General features: G+C 37.3%; 1 protein-coding gene across 7 annotated transcripts in view; it reads right to left on the reverse strand.

Moving 5' to 3' along the window:
- Nucleotides 1–257: 257 nt before the first annotated feature.
- Nucleotides 258–20,439, reverse strand: part of OXNAD1 (oxidoreductase NAD-binding domain containing 1) — a 20,322-nt gene continuing 140 nt past the window's right edge. For 2 of the 7 annotated variants that reach the window (XM_014937881.1, XM_014937883.1), the window contains exons 2-9: nt 19,844–19,924; nt 16,261–16,423; nt 15,922–15,985; nt 12,622–12,728; nt 9,005–9,146; nt 5,549–5,791; nt 3,218–3,326; nt 1,901–2,549 (exon numbers count right to left, since the gene is read on the reverse strand). In XM_014937881.1, the coding sequence (XP_014793367.1) occupies nt 2,395–2,549; nt 3,218–3,326; nt 5,549–5,791; nt 9,005–9,146; nt 12,622–12,728; nt 15,922–15,985; nt 16,261–16,391 (951 nt within the window). In that variant the 5' untranslated portion in view covers nt 16,392–16,423; nt 19,844–19,924 and the 3' untranslated portion in view covers nt 1,901–2,394. Of the gene's footprint in view, nt 1,286–1,900; nt 2,550–3,217; nt 3,327–5,548; nt 5,792–9,004; nt 9,147–12,621; nt 12,729–15,921; nt 15,986–16,260; nt 16,424–17,149; nt 17,296–19,843; nt 19,925–20,290; nt 20,434–20,439 lie in introns of those variants that run through there. The other 5 variants (XM_014937885.1, XM_014937888.1, XM_014937887.1 and 2 more) reach the window with 5 other exon arrangements.

Below are 20,439 nucleotides of genomic sequence, written 5' to 3' on the forward strand. Positions count from 1 at the left end.
GGGGATGTTCACAACTTTCCTGGCTCGGAAATGGCATCTGTGCCCATTGGGTGACGGTGCTCTGTGCCCTCCGGCAGGAAAGCGGCCCAAGGTAAGGAGAAACAACTTGTTAACAGTTGAGATGGGGGTTGCTGCTGTTTGGGGGGAGGTATGAGACATTATTTTTCCCCATCTTTTGGTGCAGTGAGTGTGTGTGTCTGCGTGTGTGTTTCATACTCTTTAGGTGGGTGAGCCTGTACAATTAGAGAGATATCTGTAGGTGGGTGAGCCTGTACAATTAGAGAGATGTGTCCTTGCCCCATTGGGCTCAATCTGAGTATAACAGGGGATGACAGAAAGAGGTTAGAAGGAAAGAGGCTGGTTACAGAAGCAAAGGGTTTTGAAATGCCTTTTGTTAAATGGACGTTTTGGTGGAATCTGAGAAGCGGTTTTTGAAAGAGATGTTATTCGCACTGAAGAAAGCATGTGCATTAAGGGAAAAAAGGGTAAAGCAGTTTATAATCCACTTAATGATTTAAAAGTCATCAGGAAAACAACATTTAAAGGCTTCTCAGAATCTTTTTGTGATTACACTGTTAAAACATGCAGGAGCCTGGTGTGTGGTTTTTATTTTAGGGCACCAGTGCTTCCCGATAGCAATTTATTGCACATTTCTAGGAGAAAAACCTGCTTCCTTCAAGCATCAAGCTCTGACATGTCAGTTGCAATCTCTGTGAACACAAAGCCCCTTTGGTTTTATTTTTTGTGACAAGCTCACTGTCCTATTTACATTCTAGACTGAAGGAACAAGGAGCCATTCCTTGAAACAGAGCTACTCAGAAAGACTCTTCCTCTCATTCCAGCAGGAGGGAATTTGATGAGCCATCCCCTCCGGCTCCGCAGGGACTCTGAGGGGGCACTCCCGGTACAGAAGCACAGGCAGAAGTGGAGGAGGCTGCAGGCACCAGAAGATGAACACCTACAGGCAAACCCTCATCATAAAATCACAGTATCCTCCCCAAAAGGCAACTCTTTAAGGCCCCTCATTCAGAGCTCACCTCTTCTGTATCCAAAGTACAGCCTGTTTCCTTAAGTTGTGTTTGTTCTAAGCCGTAAGTATGGATTTTTCTCTTTGAAGCTCAGTTTGCTGAAAAGTTCTAGGGTTAGTTCAGTTAGTTGTTCAATCAACTTCTGCAACAACTACAGCAGTGTTCTTCCAGCAAGGGCTTGGAGTTTCCCAGCTGGGCTGTCCCACTGATCTGTGAAGATGAGGTGAATGTGGATGTGGCAGCAGGTATTCTACAAGCTGTAAAACATACCAGAGACTGATAAAAAGAGGTTAAGACTAGAGGCTAAACTCAGCGTTAAAGAAGCTGAAATGATGTCTTGGGAGAGAACGACAGCTGGGCCAGAGGCTGCTCTGGCCACGCACTGGGATGTAATCCTTGAAAAATTAAGTGCTTCACACCGAGAGCACTGTTCCAGGCTGGAGACCAGCTGATGGGCTCGGAATCTTTGCAACCTCTGTTTAAGGCAGGTTGGAAGGATGCTGATGGCAAGAAAAGTTGCTGTATTACCTATTAGACTATTGTCAGGAAAAGAGCTACTAATGAAGAGAAGGTCTTATCTCTTTAACGTTTTTAATAATTCAATAATAATTTAGTATTTTTAGTAATTTACATTTTCCTTCTTGAGGTCTTCAAATGTACAGTAGGAATCTCTGCTACGTAAGTAAGGACTTGAACTGTCTATGCGAGATAATTAACTCATCGTGGTTTTTTGTTATTCTGAACATTTATATGATGGGTTTTTCTACAAGTTGAGGGAAGCAGCTTTGTTCAATAATAACAAACCACAGAGAAGTGGTTTTTTTTCTTTTAACAAGAAGTGGTAAGAGAAGGAAGTCAGAACACAGCAACTCTACTTCTATAAAAATATTAATTTATTAATGTTTATATTAATTAAAATATTAATTTATTATCTAGGATGGGAGAAGGCAGTGTGTTGACACATTAGCACAACAATTTGGAGCGGATTCAGAAGTTGTGGCCTGAATTGTTATTTATTCTAAGCTGACCTGGCGTTGCTGCACACCCCATTCTCAGGCACTGGCAGGCTTCTAAAAGCTGACTAACAAAGCAAGTGGATGAAGTGAAAATAGGCTGCCACCCGTAAAAAGTCAGCAAACCATCAAAAACCCCAGAACAGTTAACGTCTTTAATATAAAATCATTTTTCCCCAAGAGCAGCAGCACTGTATGACAAGTGTATTACAGTTAAATTAAAGGAACGCCACCATGATTGAGGACATCTTCATGTATGAAGTAAAATCTTCCAAATAATTCATAGTCCATTCTCTGTACATTCCAGTGTATCAAATAAACAAAATTATCTCTTTCCTGTTCAGCAGGTGTCACTACCACCATTTCTCAAAGAAAACACAGTTTCTAGGAACACCAATGTTGAACAGTAGTTTGGATATAGATTCTATCATTGGAGGTGGGCCACAGATGTACCATAAAGTATCCTTAGATACATGTTTTTCTAGATCCTTTTCAGATATTCTTCCCTCTGACAAAGAAAAAAGTAGGGAATGAGAACAGAAATATTAATCGTGAATTAATTTAAGGAAGAATGACTGATTAGAGATATTTCAAGTACTCATTTCTTAAAAATGCCAGGCCTCTTTAAGAATAATAGCTATCGAGATTTGAAGCTTCCAAACCCATTTGTTCTTCTGGGAATTAAGATCAGTATTTCCAGTTGGAATGCATGGGATATTAGTCACTGAAGAGCAGCATGGCTTACATACAACTAGAAATCCCACATTCAGATGGAAAAAAAGAAAGTTATCTCTAACACAAACACGACAGAAATAGGAACACAACGAAGTATCTCTTACAAGCAGTCAGCTTATCCTTCAGCAATCCCGCCTCACGCAAAGCAAATACTTTGCTTAATAGTTTCTGGAATAAAGTTTGCAGCGGGAAATAAAGCTTAGGATTATCAGAGGAGGTTACTAGAAATGAAAACAAAAACTGCAAAGGGAAATTTTTTCTCCAAAGTGTAGTATGTACACTGAAATTATTTAGGTTTAGCTGACATCTCATTTTGAAACTTTAAATGTAAAAATACTAAATTATGCATACACTAGAACGAATTATATTAAACTTCATCCTCTAGGATGTAATCAAACTTAGATGTTAGATACCATCTCTGTGCATTGCCATTATATTTACCTGTAACATGTGGCTGAAGTTCTTTACAGATCTGTGAACTCTGCTGGGTAACGTGGAAACGACATGTGATCTTTCCAGGAAATGCATTCACCAAACCGAGAATATTTTTCTGTAATGTTAAACACACTTGCTTATACCACAGGCCAGTAAATCAAAGCAGATGTTTGCATTCCATCCCACCCCACCAGTCACCTCTTGCATTTCAGTGCTGAGAACCTGGTGAGCTTGGTTTCACGGGGCTGACCTGCACACGTACACACAATTTCCACAGCTGGAATGCCAAGGCACGACCAGCTACACTGCTAGTGCTCTTCTCCTTTTTTACAAGAGGTTGCAATTTGTAAGATTGGGATCTAAGAACCGGTTATGTCCTTGCCTGGTTCTTCCCCATATAAAGGCTCACATTTCCTCCTTCCACTTCCATATGGGGTTTCCATTTAAAAAAAAAAAAACAACCCTGCAGATGGTATTTACCATTTGTTAGGACCTTTTTGAGTACTGATTGCTTTATCTGGTAAGATGACTAGACCTTTACTCTCTTGTGTTCTCCAAGTAAAACCAACTACAGTGTAATGCTATTTTTACCGGAGTAAACTGTAATTTTCATTTCACTAAGTCACAACTGTGGCTTCAGTTCAAATCATAGTAAAAAAAAAAATAAATCTGTCAGTCAGATGCTGCAGTTAGCGCTGAAACGGAGATTCATTTACTGTCTAGAATCTGCACTAGTTGGGATTTTCACTGCTGGAAACAACACTGGAAATTCCTTCTTAAAATATTCTGAAATAAAAATAACTTCTACTCTGTGAATAGGTAAATTAGCTCATTGTGTTTGCTTACTAACTAGTTACTACACTGCACAGTCTGCCGTGGGCGGCTTAACAAAAAGAAACCCAGACAGATTCTACTTAATAGACAAATCTGTTTCTGATTTCTTGAGAAGAGCTGGAATGAAGAGCAGCACAGACAGCCGCTGCTGGACATTCTCCCACTAGTACCTCCAGTACTCCTACCCTGCCCGGCTGTCACTGTCCTGTCCCCTTTATATGGAACCACATACAATTTGATAGCACTTTTGAAACTAATCATGTCCTGTTGAGTTCAAGTCCTAGGACCAAGCCAGAAAGCATGCCTAAGGTGGGACTCAACCTGCTTAAATAACCCTGCAGTACTATTTTCTAGTATCCTAGGACAAGAGACAGACTTAACTGAAGGAAGGAGTGAACCTGCTTGCTCAATGCTCTGCACAGAAGTGAAAAATGTTCATATCCATGTTCTGGATTTGAGGGACACGTGAAGAACGAAGGGAATGATATATTGTAAGCACTGCTTACGCTACATGTCATTGCTTCTGGGACAAAAGAGCACACAGTAATGCAAAAGCTCTGCTGTCCTAACACTGGTGAAGCGACGCTCAGGAGATGCTAGCTCCAGAGCACGCTCGGGGCAGAGTGGAAGATCAGTAAGTTGGCCAAATGGAAGAGCAGGTAGGTTCCAGTTTATTGATCTGCTTCCAGCAACAAACAAATGACTTTCCAAAGACAGCAAACAACTTCCTATCTAAAAATATGGCAGAAGTACAGAAGAAAAACTCGTAATGGATCCTATACACAGTTTCTGGAATCACGATAAGTTTTTTTTGCCTTTATCTTACAATCAAAGGCTTTCAATACTTCAAGGAAATCTAAATCATTAGGGATGCTTCTTTACAGAAGCTGTGCTAATTTGACCCTAAAAAGTTATCAGTGACCCTTAATTGCTGAATGTGACAACTGATCTTTACCTGCTAAGGAAACATTGATTAAGTATTATGACAAGCAATTTTACACAAAGTACTTATAAATCCTTCATTCCTGGACTAACCCAATATTAACCAATGCAGTATCAATAAAGCTCCTCTATTATTTTACGAAGTATTTCCTTTGGATATAATTGCTCTCACTAATCTTTAAATTCAGTAAAGTCTGTACTGAGATGATGGGGTTATAGCATTATGCATACTATCAGCGTGTATATACACATATTATAGTATATATAATCTTTAGTATACTGTATAAGACCATACTATGATGGTCTTATAAGATTATACTCAAATGCAGACATGTAGGGCTGACTTACCAGTGAAGTCAATGAGGCCAGTGATGTCCAATAACATCCTCAATTTGTACAGGGGCATAAGTAATTAAACCACACATGGGGTTTGAGGTAGGAAGGAACTTTTGTCTCTGTTTCTACAGTGTCTTACACAGAGGGGCTCTCTGGAATTTGGCAGCAGAATCAAACACACACTAATAGCTGTGATCTATTTAAAAAAAACAACTTTTAATTTACCTTAAATAAGAGTTCGCTTGTGTTTTTTGCACTGTAGTACAGCTTCACTGTTCCCATTTTGTATCCATTTCCTTTACCCTCTTGGTATCCCTGAAGATCTGCTATATGCAGCAGTATAGAAAACAATGGGTTAATTCCAACACCCCCTGCTATCAGCACTAGGTTTACAGGGGAGTCACCAGGCTGAGGATCAAAGAAGAAATCACCTCCCACTCGCAGAGCCACTTCTGAGTCAAGAGTACACTAGGATGGAAAAGAAGATATTTAATTTCAAAACTAAAAGCAAAAATTGAAACATAATTCTTCTTTCACCACAGTCACAAGACTTGTTGAGCTGTGATTGTTTTTATTTTTATTGCCCAGTGAGGGCAAACTGAAGTCCTTTAAAATCAACGCAGTTTCAGCTATCTGCAGGAATCTGCTTCAGTGTCTCTAGGGATCTAGTTCCACTTTGAGAAGTTTCAGTCTTCTGATAAGCCTGGGTGGTGACTCCCCTTCCCACTCCCATAAGAGTTGAAAGAGGAATGATTCATGCAAGAGTTTTTCCACCAGCAGTATGTGGTTGTGAAAACCCAAGGTTAACATGTGAGATGACACATTTACCCAAACCCAGTCATGTCAAAAAAGGCCTTGCTATGAGATCACAAAAGGAAGTCAGAATGAGCTGCACAGAGGCAGAAGGTTTTTCCATCCCTATTCCTAAAAAATAAAAAACACCCAGAAACGAAGCAAGTATCCAGAAGAATATTTCTTGCAAAACCACTTCTGCATTTGCAACCACAGAGCTGCAGAAGAAAAACTACAGGAAGACCTTCTCTCTTCCTCTCCACTTGTACATAAGAAATACTTCTTAAAGAAATTTGCCAATACATGTTTTTTGATACATGGAAAACCAAAGCTACAACAACTAAAACATCTGAGTCAATATATTCTTGGTAAACTAAACTGCATCCCTGTATGAAGGGTGAAACTGCAGTACAGAGAAGTCTGGCCAGTTGTCCCACATCGCTGTAAGCCAACAGAACAAACAGAAGCAGAAAACAGAACTCATTTCAGATCATATTTAGGGTTTAAAAATAAAAAGGATAAGGAAGCGAAGGGAGGTGGGAAAGAAGGAGAGGAAAAAAGAAGTAGAAGCTACAAGAAATGTTGAAAAATTAGCAGTTAATAATTTACAGAATAAAACCACTTGATACAAAAAAATCCTTTTGCTATCAGGGAACAGTCATGGAAACAAAAGGATTTCCCTTAATGACACCTGTATAGTAAGCAAAGGTCTAAACATAACAATTCCACCAGGAGTAAGAAGGAGGCCCCTTGACACAGAACTGCACACAACACAGAGATTCCTACAGTAATGGTCTCATGACCATTAAAAAAAAGTTTTTTGCCTTCCTTAATTATTGTTTCAAGTTTTATCCCTCAATTATAGCATAAGACAATCAGAATTTATTACCTGAAACTAATTTCTCTCTCCCTTTTCAATGTACACTGCCAGGCTTTCCCACCATGTTCTCCTTTGTTTTAGAGAACACATGAATCCAGAAGTGTTCCAGATTCATGAGGCAGAAGGACGACATAGAATATGGCATCCTTTGTGGAAATAAGCATTTTTAGAGAGAAGCAATCTCATTCTTGTCCAATCTGCCCCCTTAACCAGCTGTAGCTCATCAGGATGGAGAATATGACACAGGAAGACTCTCTCTTACCAGCAGTCTCCCACCTATTTCAGTCTGTTAACCATGGCAATGATGTCAGTTTTCAAAAAAAACCCAATAAATTGTAGAGTAATATGGTAAGAATGCATTTTCCTTTAACCTAGTTTGTAAGTACAGCATTGAAACAGCTTATAGAAATAAAGCAATCTTTAAATGTACATTTTTCTAAATAAAAGGCTGTATTTTCCTAAGCTATAAAGTATACTGCACTGAATTTTATCATTTTATATACAGTAATATTAAAGAATAAATATAAATACCTTTGAAAAAAGTGAGTAAATGAGTACTAACTATTCCCATAACATCTTTTACCCTGACATACCAACTTCATTTATAAATAACTTTAATTTACATAATTAAGTTTAAAATAAGTACCAGAGATTTTTCACCATATATACAACCTTTTCAAATTCTAGGTTGCTTTTTTTTTTTTCTTTCCTAAGGAAAAGCATATGCTTTTGTTCAGCTAGAAGAATCCATATATACCCTGGAGATTTCTCCACAGCATTGGGTTCAACCTAGACTTACCCGCTAACTGAAGATTTTCCTATAAGTTCAACCAGAAAACTCAGCAACAGCAAACCAATTTAAGACCTAAAAAATCCTAAAAGACCCTTCAGAGATTGGGAATTCTCCAAAGAGCAATACCAAACCCCACTCAATCCTTTTAGGTATGATGTCGTCTGCTGGCACATACACTACAAGTTCTACACAACACCTCCAAAAGGTTATTTTGTTTATGTTCCAGAGCAGATAACTTGCTATAATTAAAATACTGGGGATGGTCACATGCCAATTACGAGATTAGCACCACTTTGGATATTCTCAATTCTAGTCACTTTGCATCAATCTTTACTTTGTCAGCCACTGCACAAAAAGGCAGTATTTATAAACCTGGAAGAAAGTGTCAATCTAAACCTTGCAGCCACATTTAAGAAATACAAATGCCAGGCAGTAAATAGGACAGATCACAGGGGGTTGTGAAAAGAACAAGAGCTGATAGGACAGGTCATCTATGAAATATGATCAGCAGCAGAAATAGGACTCTTCTGACTGTAACTAAATGGGGTAAATGCACGAACAAAACATTGCAAGAAGTCAGTGTGTCAGACTTTACTTTTAATATTGCAAAAAATCGAGACTTGGGTTATGTCAATATTATTAAAATATTGCATATTTAAAAGAATGCTGTAGAAATTCTGAAGTAGTCTCTTGTTTTATCATTTCAGAAAAACTGATGTAAGTAGCTCCCTTTGCTCCCCCTTAATAATCTATATTTGTTTGTATCTGACAATGATTTCCAGTTTGTATTTGTAGAAATGGCCAGGAACGATGGCAATTTATCAGATATAATTTTGCAACGTGTAACACAGCCTGTTCTCAGGGACACAAGTTAGAACAGAGGTTTTTCACCATTTTTCAGCTCATGAATTCCAAAGGAGTGAGAAGCCTTAAAAGCATTAACTACAGTATCACCGTAAATCCACCAAGCACAAGTGGAGTCAAAAGATCACAATAACCATATTCCCACATAAACATCCAATTTTGGTCCCTTACTGAATAAAAGGTTTTAAGATGTACGTTGTATTAAAAATGGTTGAACAAATCAACAGGAGTTTTGCAGTCAATAGTAAAAAGTGGTCTAAAATGACACACATCACCCTCTTCACATCCCTCCCCCACCCCCAATAATTAAAAAAATAATAATCCAAATCTCACAATCACAAATCTCATTTACCTCAGTGTGAATCCAGTGAGCAGGAGGATGAACAGTGTGCTTTACTGCCAGCTCTAATACTCCTTCTTGTTCCAACAGGCGAGGGCTTGAACATATTGAGAATCCTCCAACTACAGATACTCCAGGAATAAAGAAATCAACCCTAAATATAGACCAGAAACAAAGGTTTAAAAAAAAAGCCAACAACCCCAAACATGGAAAACAATAACAAAAAAAAAAGGCTGCCTTTGTTCCAATTATCCTTCCTTTACAAAGACATCTTCATTTCCATAACATAACTTTTCCAAAAAAGGACTTAATCTTGAGTAACACCATTTCTTTAGAATTATTTTCATCTAGAAACCTGTCATCACCTTTGTTAAATAGCAGGTTTTTAAACCATTCTGCTTTTAGCATTAGACGCCACATCTAACAACAGACTAGAATTCTAAGTGTTTAAATAAATTATTTGCATATTAAAATAAAAATACAATATGGTCTGACAGAATGGCTTAAATCTCACTCTTTTCGGTCCCTTTGATGGGCTCTTCAATTTTCAGACATAAGAAGATTGGAAAACTAATTTTAAGGAAATGACTTTTGATTAAACGCTTTATTTTCTTAGGAAGATGAAATATCTGAAGTAAAACCACTGTCAGTAACAAATTTTCTTACGTGAAAAATCAGTTACTAGAAGCAGAATTGCTTTACATATTGAACTGCAGTGCCCTCTGGTGGCAGGTATCTTTTCCTAGTTGATAGAAAACTGAACTAGTAATAAATTACTACAATATTTTTTAAAATTAAAGTCAACCACGTATGAGCTTCTACAGATTGGAAGCTAACATATAGCTATGCTTTTGCAACACCAGCAATTAGAGAGTATGGAAGGCAAGCCATTACTACACGGGCTATAATTAATTTTCATCAAAGTAAAGCTTTGATATTCTAAATAGTATCAGAAAAAATTAGGAGTCTGTTTATGATCTAAAATTTAAACTCCTTGGTGTTGCATAAATCTTGAAATACTTCCACTTTCTACAGCACATAAAATCCCTGTATTTCAAAGAAAACTAATGTTTAAAATGAATTTTGCTGCTCAATGTAAGAAACTGCCCAGTACTAGAGAACCATTATTCGATTCGAGCCCGAGTTAGGCTGGCTCGCTGTTAGTTAAATGAGAATGCAACAAGAAAAACAGCCTCCACTGCCTTCCACTGCACAGATACATTCTTTAAACAGCAAGGCTGTATTCTTCATGGTGATCACAAATTCTTGAGGGAGGAGAGAAGCACTTTGAATAGTTCACTCTTTTTATAAGAAAAAATCTTCCCTGCTTACTCCACACAAAGCTTCACCCTTCAAAGAAAAATGTCCCTTTTTTCTCTCAAAAAAAACATACAAAGTGTGATAGACACAATACTATAGTGATAGGATTTTTAACTTTATGCTAATACCTTTATACACAATCAAGTTTATCTGAGTGCAAATGAAAGGTCATCAACCAAAAAAGAGTTGAGAAGGCTTGTTTTGCCGTCCTCACCATCTGCAGCCCTACTGACCATGGGACTCAGCCTTCCTGGGGTAAGGATCTAAGAGATTAGAAAGGACCACTCCAGTATTGCAACATTTATTGTATCAAAGAACACCTCAAGATGCTACTAAAGCTCTTCACCACCCTCTGGTGGAAAATAATCTTACTACTTACATTACCGGAAAAAAAAATAATAATTGCATTTATGCTGTAAAGTAACAATTTACATTCAAGTCAAAATGTTCTGCTTGATATATAAGGGAAATATTACTGGTGCCTGGTGGGGAAACATACAAACCCAAACATTGCTGTGAAACTAAACCAAACATAGTTTTTACCTTTCTGAAGTACTAATGTACATATGTTTCTTTCTATTTAAGTATTTCTTTCCCAATTACATAATTATGAAAGATTTCGGTGCATAGTATACTATATTATAGTGGACTAGCTTGTATTTCTGATGGCTTGTCTCAGCTGTGTGTAGGAAGGATAAGAGACTCCTGAAGAAACGCTACCTGTTGCAGCTTAACCACTAACAGTAGTTGTAGGGAAAACAAACAAAAAACCAACCTATATAAACCCACAACAGAGAGGCACAAAAAGATGTAAAACAGAGATCTTATAGTGGTTTTTCATTTCCCTCCTTTTAAAGGCTACCTCAGCCAAATCTTTAAGAAAAGAAGAACCATTAACCATTGCTGGAGGAAGAGATCAGAAAAATTAAAACCATAAAGCTACTTCTTCAAAGTATTTATAATATGCATATATCTCAATGCATGTTTTAGTAAATCAAAATGAGTAACAGTTCATTATTACTTGAGGTCAGATAAGGACCGATTTGTGCTTGTAAAACAAATTCACTTTTACTTCTGAAAAACTTGATAATTAGAACATTTTCAAAAAAATATATATATTTTAGTGAAAATCTCTGGCTATAACATCTTCCTATATCAAATTCTAACAAGTTAGCCTTCTCTACTCAGGAAACTGTGGTCTGGTATTTTGTACTGCTCATCAAAAAATGCAACCGCAGTTTATAGCTAAAAGTATGTAAAAGTTGTTGTATCCCTTAGAATACTTTCAAGGAAGAAGAAAATGAAAAAGAGTAATTATAATTAAAGCTTTCAGTTTTCAGCATGATAATTTCTAAACATTTCTGGAGGGTAAATGCACTTTCCAAGTACTGGCAAGCAAGAATTTAATATGAGTCACTGCACATGTGCAAAAACTGCAGCAAATTACTCCACAAACAAATTATTGCAATCAACATCTTGTGTTCTGGTTCTAAATTTAAAAGCCAGCATATTAACACTACATGAGTAACATATGCTGTTAATACCCTAGCAGCTATACTTTGATTCCAGCAAAACCACTTTCAGATGGCCCAAGCCAATAAAAAGTTTAAGAACATTTAAATCACCAATGCCAAAAGCAAATACTCATAGTTTGAAATTAATTTTTATGAAAAAAAAAAAAAGAAGTGATTGAGTGGGAGAATTTTTAACAAGGAAGGAAGACAACCATGAAAACCCACTATTTCCCTGGGAAAAAAAGGTTGCTTAAACAAACTACCAGTTATTTCAAAGGCTTAATAATTCAAAGGTTTTTATTTTCAAGTTTGCCTATCTATATTTATACATTAATCTGACCAAACAAGCTTAATTTTCAGTGGTAACTTCTAGGGGAAGAAATCAAAGTCAACAGGCAATTCTGACTTAATTATAAACCTAAACTAAGTAACTTGCAAATCAGCAGCAGTCCTCCACTGTAAAGATAACTAGTAAATAAAGACAGCTTGCAGTGTACTTCAAAGTATTGTTGAAGAAACAACATAATATATATAAACCAGAGGAAATTACTGAAACAATCAAACAAAGCATTTAAAGAATATTTTTTTCCCCTTTTAAAACTAATTTTAGCATATTTAATAATGGCTATTTTAAAATTATGTGAAATATCAGCTATTTCACAGAGCACTCAATAATAAACATCACATTATATAAATTAATATTTCTTCCAAGGCTCAAGTATCAAAGGCCTTTTAATATTTTGTTACAGTGGACTTCTGCTAGTAATTTTCCCCATATATATCAGAAGATCTTACCACTGTCCGGCTTTGAAAGTAAAATCTTTATTTGCAATAGCCAAACGAAGTCTTTTGACTGTCTCCGATTCATTGGTGATTCCACACACTTTTGCTTGTGAAATTACCTATCAAAAGGAAAATGAAGCATTGTGTTACACGATATCATTTGCAGCAAAAGTACTCAAGAATCTGTGTATGAGAGAATATGCGAAGCAATACGTATCTGTGGCATTTCATTACCTAAAGCTCCAATATTATTTCACCAGGGCAGAGAAATAAAAATGAATCCACTTGCACAGTCACTGTATGGCGAAATGGTTTTCTACTTACAGTCCACCATGTCTGTCACTTTTGTCAGGGTTATTCTAAGATTACATACAAACTTCTTTTATTTCAGTTGAAGAGAACATACCGCTAAAGAAAAGTGATTGCTAGTTACCAGTTTCCAGATTCTTTTGACATCTATACAAGGCAAACACTCCTGTATCTTTCCAGCAACAAAGATCTCTGATGTAAAGACTGACAAAGGAAACTGATAAACTATCAGCTGCTACTGAAGTCCCAGGGAGAATTTTGGATCTGTATCTGGTTTTATTTAAGTAATTAAATGCACTACTGAAAGATAATGCATTAATGTGTAATGCATTAATGAAATAAAACCAACAAGCCTTGTGTTACTGCTTTTAGACACGTACCCATTTGACCACATGTGTGATCTATGAACATGGGGAAACATTGCAAGTTAACACAGAGATTTTGTTTGGCAACCAGATGGGAGGGGACGCAAGAGCCATAGTTGATTCCACTTTTAAAGAGTCTTTTAAAAAGTAAATCATGAAAGATGATGTTTTTCTAAACAAAACGCAGATTTTGCACCAGAGCCATTGGGGAGGACCTCCCCACTTAACTCTGATGCCCATCAATACAATGTGGATTTTTATCCCTTCCCCTCCCTGCCCTTCCTATTCAAGTATTTTTGAGTTCTAATTATGAACCTTTTTCCTCCTCAAAGAAAGTAATGCCCTAAATATTTTCTACACAGGCCATTATACAGATTTCACTCCCTTAAAAAAGGCTGATGTAATTTACCACACTAGGAAATAGTAATAATACCACCACAAATCTACCATTTCTCATTGTATAAGATCAAACAGATAAAAAACATAATTAAACTTTAAGGAACTATGCTCTAATTTAAAACACATGGCAGGAAATTAATTTATTCATAAAGCAACATCTGAACACGTCCACTGTCCCATTAAACAGCAGGATATTTGCCAATTTAAAATAATGTAGTATACATTTCTTTTCCACTTTAGCAGACAGTACTAAATGGGGAATGCAATCACTCTAAGTTAACAAAAGAAATGTCAGATACATGACTTAAATGGTTATTCTGATGGAGAAACCTTAAGTGCAGGAAATGGACATTAAGTTTGGACCTTCTTCATTCCCTTCTTTACTCTTCAGTACCCTCCCTAATTTGTTCTTTGGCTGATAGATCTGACAGAGCACTGGAAAATTAATTCTTATAAAGTTATTACAAAAATTGAATTTGAATCAGAGTGATCAAAGACATTCAACGAGTATTTTGGACCAGCACAAGAGTATCCAACTGACCCAGAGCAAGGCTCAAGTGAGAGGGAGGAGGACACAGGACTCCAGACTTTGCTGTTGTATTTCAAGAAAGCGTTAGGCACTTTTTCTTGACCTGGTCCTTCCCATTACCACTCTCCAACAGGCGATATTGTGTAGCAAGCACACTAATGCAACACAGACCTATGATTCTTTCATCTTTCTACAGGACTGAAATGGCCAAATAAGGCAGCACAGACTGAGGGAAGCTAACTGCTGATTATATGGCATTTAAAACCAAGCAGAAGATTTAAAATAAACTGATTTTAAAGCAGTCAGAAATAAAGTAACAAAGAATAAATCAAGCATTGAAAAAAGAAACAGCGTAATCCTCTGATATGCAGGGAATTTGCGGTACCAGAACTGAGCCCTTCTCTTTCACCTATCCCATACAGCTTCTTTCTCTTCCTCAGACCTTACACAGTTCCCTGTACCACCTCAGAGCTTTCAAAACCTCATAAGAATCCATTTTCCACATATTTTCCATCTACTCGGCATTTATGTTGAGCAAAAAAAAGTAAGCAAGCCAAGCAATCAGAAATACCCAAGATAAAAAACACATGGTTGCAAAACTCAAGTGCAATAATTTTTTTCATGTCAGAAGCAAACAAGAATGTGCATCTGTCTGTATCTGTTTCCACACTCGTTCAGTCCATGTACTGAGTTAATTTGGCATAAATCGGATCCACCTGAGAAGCTGTAAATCCACAAGCAACACTAATCCAGGCCTGTGACTTATTCTCAACTATACTCATAGTAAGGGAAAAATGCAGCAGAGGAGTTAATGATGTACATATATGCACATTAATAACTGTATAGTGCATTTGAGAATGTTGAGTGAGATACACACAGGACTGGCCTGTCACAAATGGCGACTCCTTCACACAGAGAAGCTCGCTAAACAGCAGCGAAATATTGGGCACTGTTTCCCAATGTCTGGGAATCAGATGGGATTTTTTCAGCCAAAAAAGTGCCATACTTCTCCTGAAACGTCTAAGAAAAATGCAGAATTGTTTCACTAGTGAAATGCTTTTGAGAACTGAAGTCACATTCCTCGAGTATTTAAAAATTTTAAACATCTACTTTAGCTAATTACAGAAAGGAAATACCTGTATGAAGTACATGTTCACCTCTGACCATAATGAAAAAGGATGCTTATTGCACAAAAACGAGATTCAGAATAAGCATTTTTAGATTTTAGCATAGAACAATGCTCTATCTTCCTTGTATTTGTTAATTAAAATAAAAAAAAAAAACTAAGATCCTTTTTACAACTATCATCACTCCCTTCAAAATGTCTACACTTTTAATCTTATCTCCTATGTTATAAAAAGACGTTTGTCACATTTTTTTCATCTGAGATAAAAATCCGAGAAGCCTGTGTAGAGATGATGGGTACCGGTGTGCTTTCTTTACTTACCACAATCCATACTTGACCAGAGTTCTATTAAATTTCTCGTCCAACAAAGTAAACGGCAAAGTAAAATTGCCACCAACCATTTTTATAAGAAAATACATTTATTTTACAGCAATATCAAATACGAAAAATAAGGAGAAAAAGAACTAAAACAGACTCCATTAAAAGATAAAATGAAGCCTAAGAATCAAATACAATTATCCAGTTTCTTCTTACCAAAAATATTAAAAATAAATTCATTACATCCTAAAGTACAGAACACTAACCTCCTGGCGAAAATTATTTGCTGTCCTCTCTAGATGATCCATTTTCCTTTTTGATTTTATTGTGCTGCAAAAAAAAAAGCAAACAAAGATAATTGTCATTTTGACAGCTGTGCTACTGTCCCTTCCTGACAGGAATTTCTATTAACATAACAATTTAACAGTGTAGTACAGACAATGGATGGCATAAGTCTAAATAAAAATTTAATATAAATATATAATTGGGAGTTAAGTAAGTATTTATAGGTTTGTAATAATTTGTCAGCTTCATTTTGACAGGGTTACCATGACATTCTTTAAAAAAAAAAATAAATAATAAGTTTTTGTATGTGGATAACCTACCCATTCACTGTGCAGTAACAAAAAGCAGAGTGTCTCAACACCACCAATGCTGAATGACTGGGAAAAATTCTGCAGGCACCTCTCAATAATTGAGGAACAGCAAACCCCACATAAATAGTAGCATTAGCCATGATGACTAGGCCGTCTTCAGAAACACCAGCACCTGAAAAATCCGTACAAATATTTGTTAAGTAAAATACCCACTGTTTGACATGGCTTGTTTTCACCCTACTTCTTCCACTCAGCTGGAGTTAAAAGTAGCAACAGACGTATAGAGTAGCACTAAACAATTTTAAAAGTATAAAAGAATCATAAAGAAGTGAAAATACACAGCCAAGGATTGAAGGGGTAGACAACCTAGTCACAGATGATATGGAAAAGGCTGAAGTACTCAGCATTTTTTTTGGCCTCGGTCTTCACAGGCAAAACCTGCAGCAGGACCTCTGCTGGTACCAGCAGTGTTGGGGAGAGGGATGAGTAGGGCCAGCAGCTGTTTAGAAAAGCTGGATGTATTCAGATGCACGGAGCCAAATGGGTTACACTCAAGGTTGCTAAGAGACATAGCAGACATGCTTGTGAGGCAACTGTCTATTATTTACAAAAAACAGCAGAGAAAGTCTGAAATTAACTAGAAAAAGACTAATGTTTTTATAAAACGCAATAAGCAGTTCCTATGTCCAGTCAGCACCACCTCAGTCTCCAGAAAAATGCTCAGAGCTTATCCCCGTAGCCATGTGAAAGCTAAGAAAGTAATCAGGAAGATTCAACACAAAGAGATTTACCAAGGGCAAATTATGCTTGGCAAATCTAAACACTGACTGTGATGAAATGTCTGGTCACAGAGCTAAGGGGACAGCAGTGGATACAGTCTATGACTCTATGAATATACCTTTACTTTCCTGTGGTTTTCACACCATCTCCCATAGCATACACATTAGGAAGCTGAGGCCAGATGGGCTGCTGGAACAGCTGAAAACTGGCTGGGCACAGAAGAGACTTGAAGGCTTGATGGCTTCAAGTTGCTTCAGCTGCTGGCTAGTAAGAGTATGCTGAGGTTGTTATCAGGGCTGATACTGTTCAGTAACTTTATCACTGACTTGGATGAAGAGACAGAATGTACCACACTAAATCAGAGGGATGTCTGACATGCTGAATGACAGGCCTCACTTCAAGGGAACACTGAGACACTGCGGGACTGAAAAACAGAAACCTCATGAACTTAAAAAAGTACAAAGCTCTGCACCTGGGGCTGGCCTAGTCCAGTGCTGGAGCTTTGACTTGGTGACCCTCAGAAGTCCCTTCCAGCCAACACATCTGCGATTCTCAATGCTTAAACAGTAATTTTGGTTAAAAGAAGATCAGAGAAACATTTTATTCATAAAGAAAACATTCTGGTTTTCTAAAACTGTTTACAGGTTTACTTAAAAACACGTAAATCCCTCATACTTCCATATATCCTATGTAATACCTACACCTCTACAGAGTTAAGCACATAGCAGAGACATGCACTACAGTGGAAACAGGGTGTGGACCTCTGAACTGCATACTCAAATGGAGCTATGGCAGAGAGAAATAAACTGACATGTACAATATTAAAAATATAAAAATATAGGGAGCAAAGAGATATTTCTCATTGCTTGTAAATCTGCCTTTGTTTTTCCTAAAATGGATTAGCATAATTCTCTATCATATTATCATCACCTATCCAATTATCATATTATTTCTATGATGCAGTCCATTACTTCTTTAAAAGATTATTAATCTTCTACTTCCATTTAAATCTCTTTTCCTGCATTCTTTTAAAGCATGTAATTTATTTTCAAAATGTTTTTGTTTTTCATTTTGAATCCTTTGAAATGGCAACGATCCAGCTTGTTTAACTAATCAGGCCTATACTCTCTAGGCTTTCACTAACAGCTGCGTTGGCTGGTCACTTAGTAATTTGTCCTGTTTGTAATCTTGTACAAATGGGAGGCAGAGCTTTCATCAATTAAGCTGCTCAGAAATGGAATACATTTACTATAACTATTCAAAATGCTTACTTCCAAGCATAAGAAATACTTCCTGCAGCTTTTAACTGTCCATAATTTTTAATAGCATTTTAGCATTTAATTCCACAGCAGCTTGCAACTTTTCAAAGTGGAATCATTTAAAACTCATCTCCCACCAGTGAGCAAAATTACTTGAACATTTTCTTGCCACACCATATACAGAGTACCATATTTAAACAAAATACTTTAGCACTTTCTCCATGCAGATGTGTAGGAGCTATCAATAACAAAAGTATTAACATTCTTAAATTATTTTAGCAAGACAAAGTACATATCTAATGAAGAACTCACATTCCTCCACATCAGCGTGTTCAGTCCATAAATGCTGAGCGCTTAGAAATCATTGCACTACTCAAATTCATGAGATCATTTTATGATCTGGAGCATCCTAGATAGCAGATCTATATAGCAGATAGTTATATCCATCTGTATTTCCTTTTTTTAGGCTTCCAAGTGCTTTTTGATTCATCTTTTCAAGCTTTTCACTCTACCATGTTAACTAATTCAAAGTAAAAACAAAGGATGTTTGAAAGTAGACATTCCTATGTAAGCTGTTTATGCCAATAGCTGTGACTAATTAAATAAGTACAACATCAAATGAACCACAATGTCCAACTCTTTGCTTCATAGGCCAAGAACCAGGAATAAAGATTTAATTATTCTTTTTTCATATATTTTTTAAATCACCTTACAGTCTTCAATACTCTTTTCGCAATTAATTGCTACTAAACACAGCGACATCTGCTGGTAAATTAAGTGGCATAACTTTAAAATCCAATGCAAAGATTCTGGATTGGTTTTTTACGTACTTAGTTTAATTCTGCTGCTAAAGTTGACAGTCACTTAAAACCAGCCTTATTCTCATTTCCACTGCTATCACTTTAGAAAGCAAACGTTCAGTTCTACACATGAAAATGTAAAATAAATTTAAAAAGTTCAATATTAATAAATAATACTGAAAACAAAATGTCACCCTTATTTTATTGTAGTAGCTGCAACTCTGAAGTCAGAGCTAAAAGATCCTGTTTTAACTATTTAGCCTGAGAACCTACCCTAAATTAAAAATAACTCTTAAACAGTAGTTCAAGATATTGTTCCATTCACACTATCATCAATCACTTTCTAATCCTTAAAAAGCACAATAAAAACCAACTGTAATTTTTACTTTGTAACTAATAAATTCCAAAATCTCCTGTAAGTAGTCCTGATTCTCCTCTACCATATACAAGTCTGAGTCATGCTTTTACAAAATGTGAACAGCCTCTCCCCCATCTGCCACCTTGCCAACTTTCTTGGCTCATCCAGCTCTTTGGCAGCTCCCTGCCCTCCAAAACACACAGTGCTTCTGTCTGGTGGGATGTTCTCCCTTTATTTTTTTCTTCTCTTCTTACCCAAGCCCTTACAGAAACAGTCACTCCAAATGCTCCTTGTCTTCCTTTGCTCTGCAGACAGAAGTGAGTGGTTCTTTTGTATATGCGTCTTTCCCTTCTTCACTTAAAATTAAAACCAAGCAATTAATTCATTCTCCTTACCCTCTGACCCACTGGCCCTGGGTTAGTATCGCTTGAGATCTACGACTCCATCTCTTCTTTTCCTCAGTCCTACATCAGTATCTGAAGGGAGAGAGTTACTTTTAGTCAACTTTTACTACACTGAGGAGCAACATACTACCTAAGTTAATGCAAGAGAGCACTGAAGGGGAAGCAAGGACACTGGAGCAAGCAGGACAAGACGTCTTTTACCAAAAGCAACTGCATAGATCGGCAAGGAGCACCCCTCCAAACTGTCCCTCCTGTAAAAATCATTACCCAAAAAAGCTTTCCCCCCCCAACCTAGCATTACGGGGCACAAGGAAAGGGGAACACGGGAAAAGCCTGCGCTTGACTGGAACGGACGGGACAGTCCGAAGGAGACTGGAGGGCCGCCCTCCAGCCCCGGCCCAGGAAGACAGGGAAAGACAAAGGGGCGGTGTGTCCTACCATGTCCCCCTCAGCCACTCGGGATCTGGCGGACAGGAAGGCCGGGTCGGGGAACGGGCAGGGCCGAGGAGCGGAGGGCACCGGCCGCCCAGAGTAGCCCCGGAGCCGCCGAGCCGCTTTCCACCGCCGTGAGGGGACAAACCGAGGCG

Source organism: Calidris pugnax, unplaced genomic scaffold, assembly GCF_001431845.1.
Source record: "Calidris pugnax isolate Ruff unplaced genomic scaffold, ASM143184v1 scaffold11, whole genome shotgun sequence".
Lineage (NCBI taxonomy): Eukaryota > Metazoa > Chordata > Aves > Charadriiformes > Scolopacidae > Calidris > Calidris pugnax.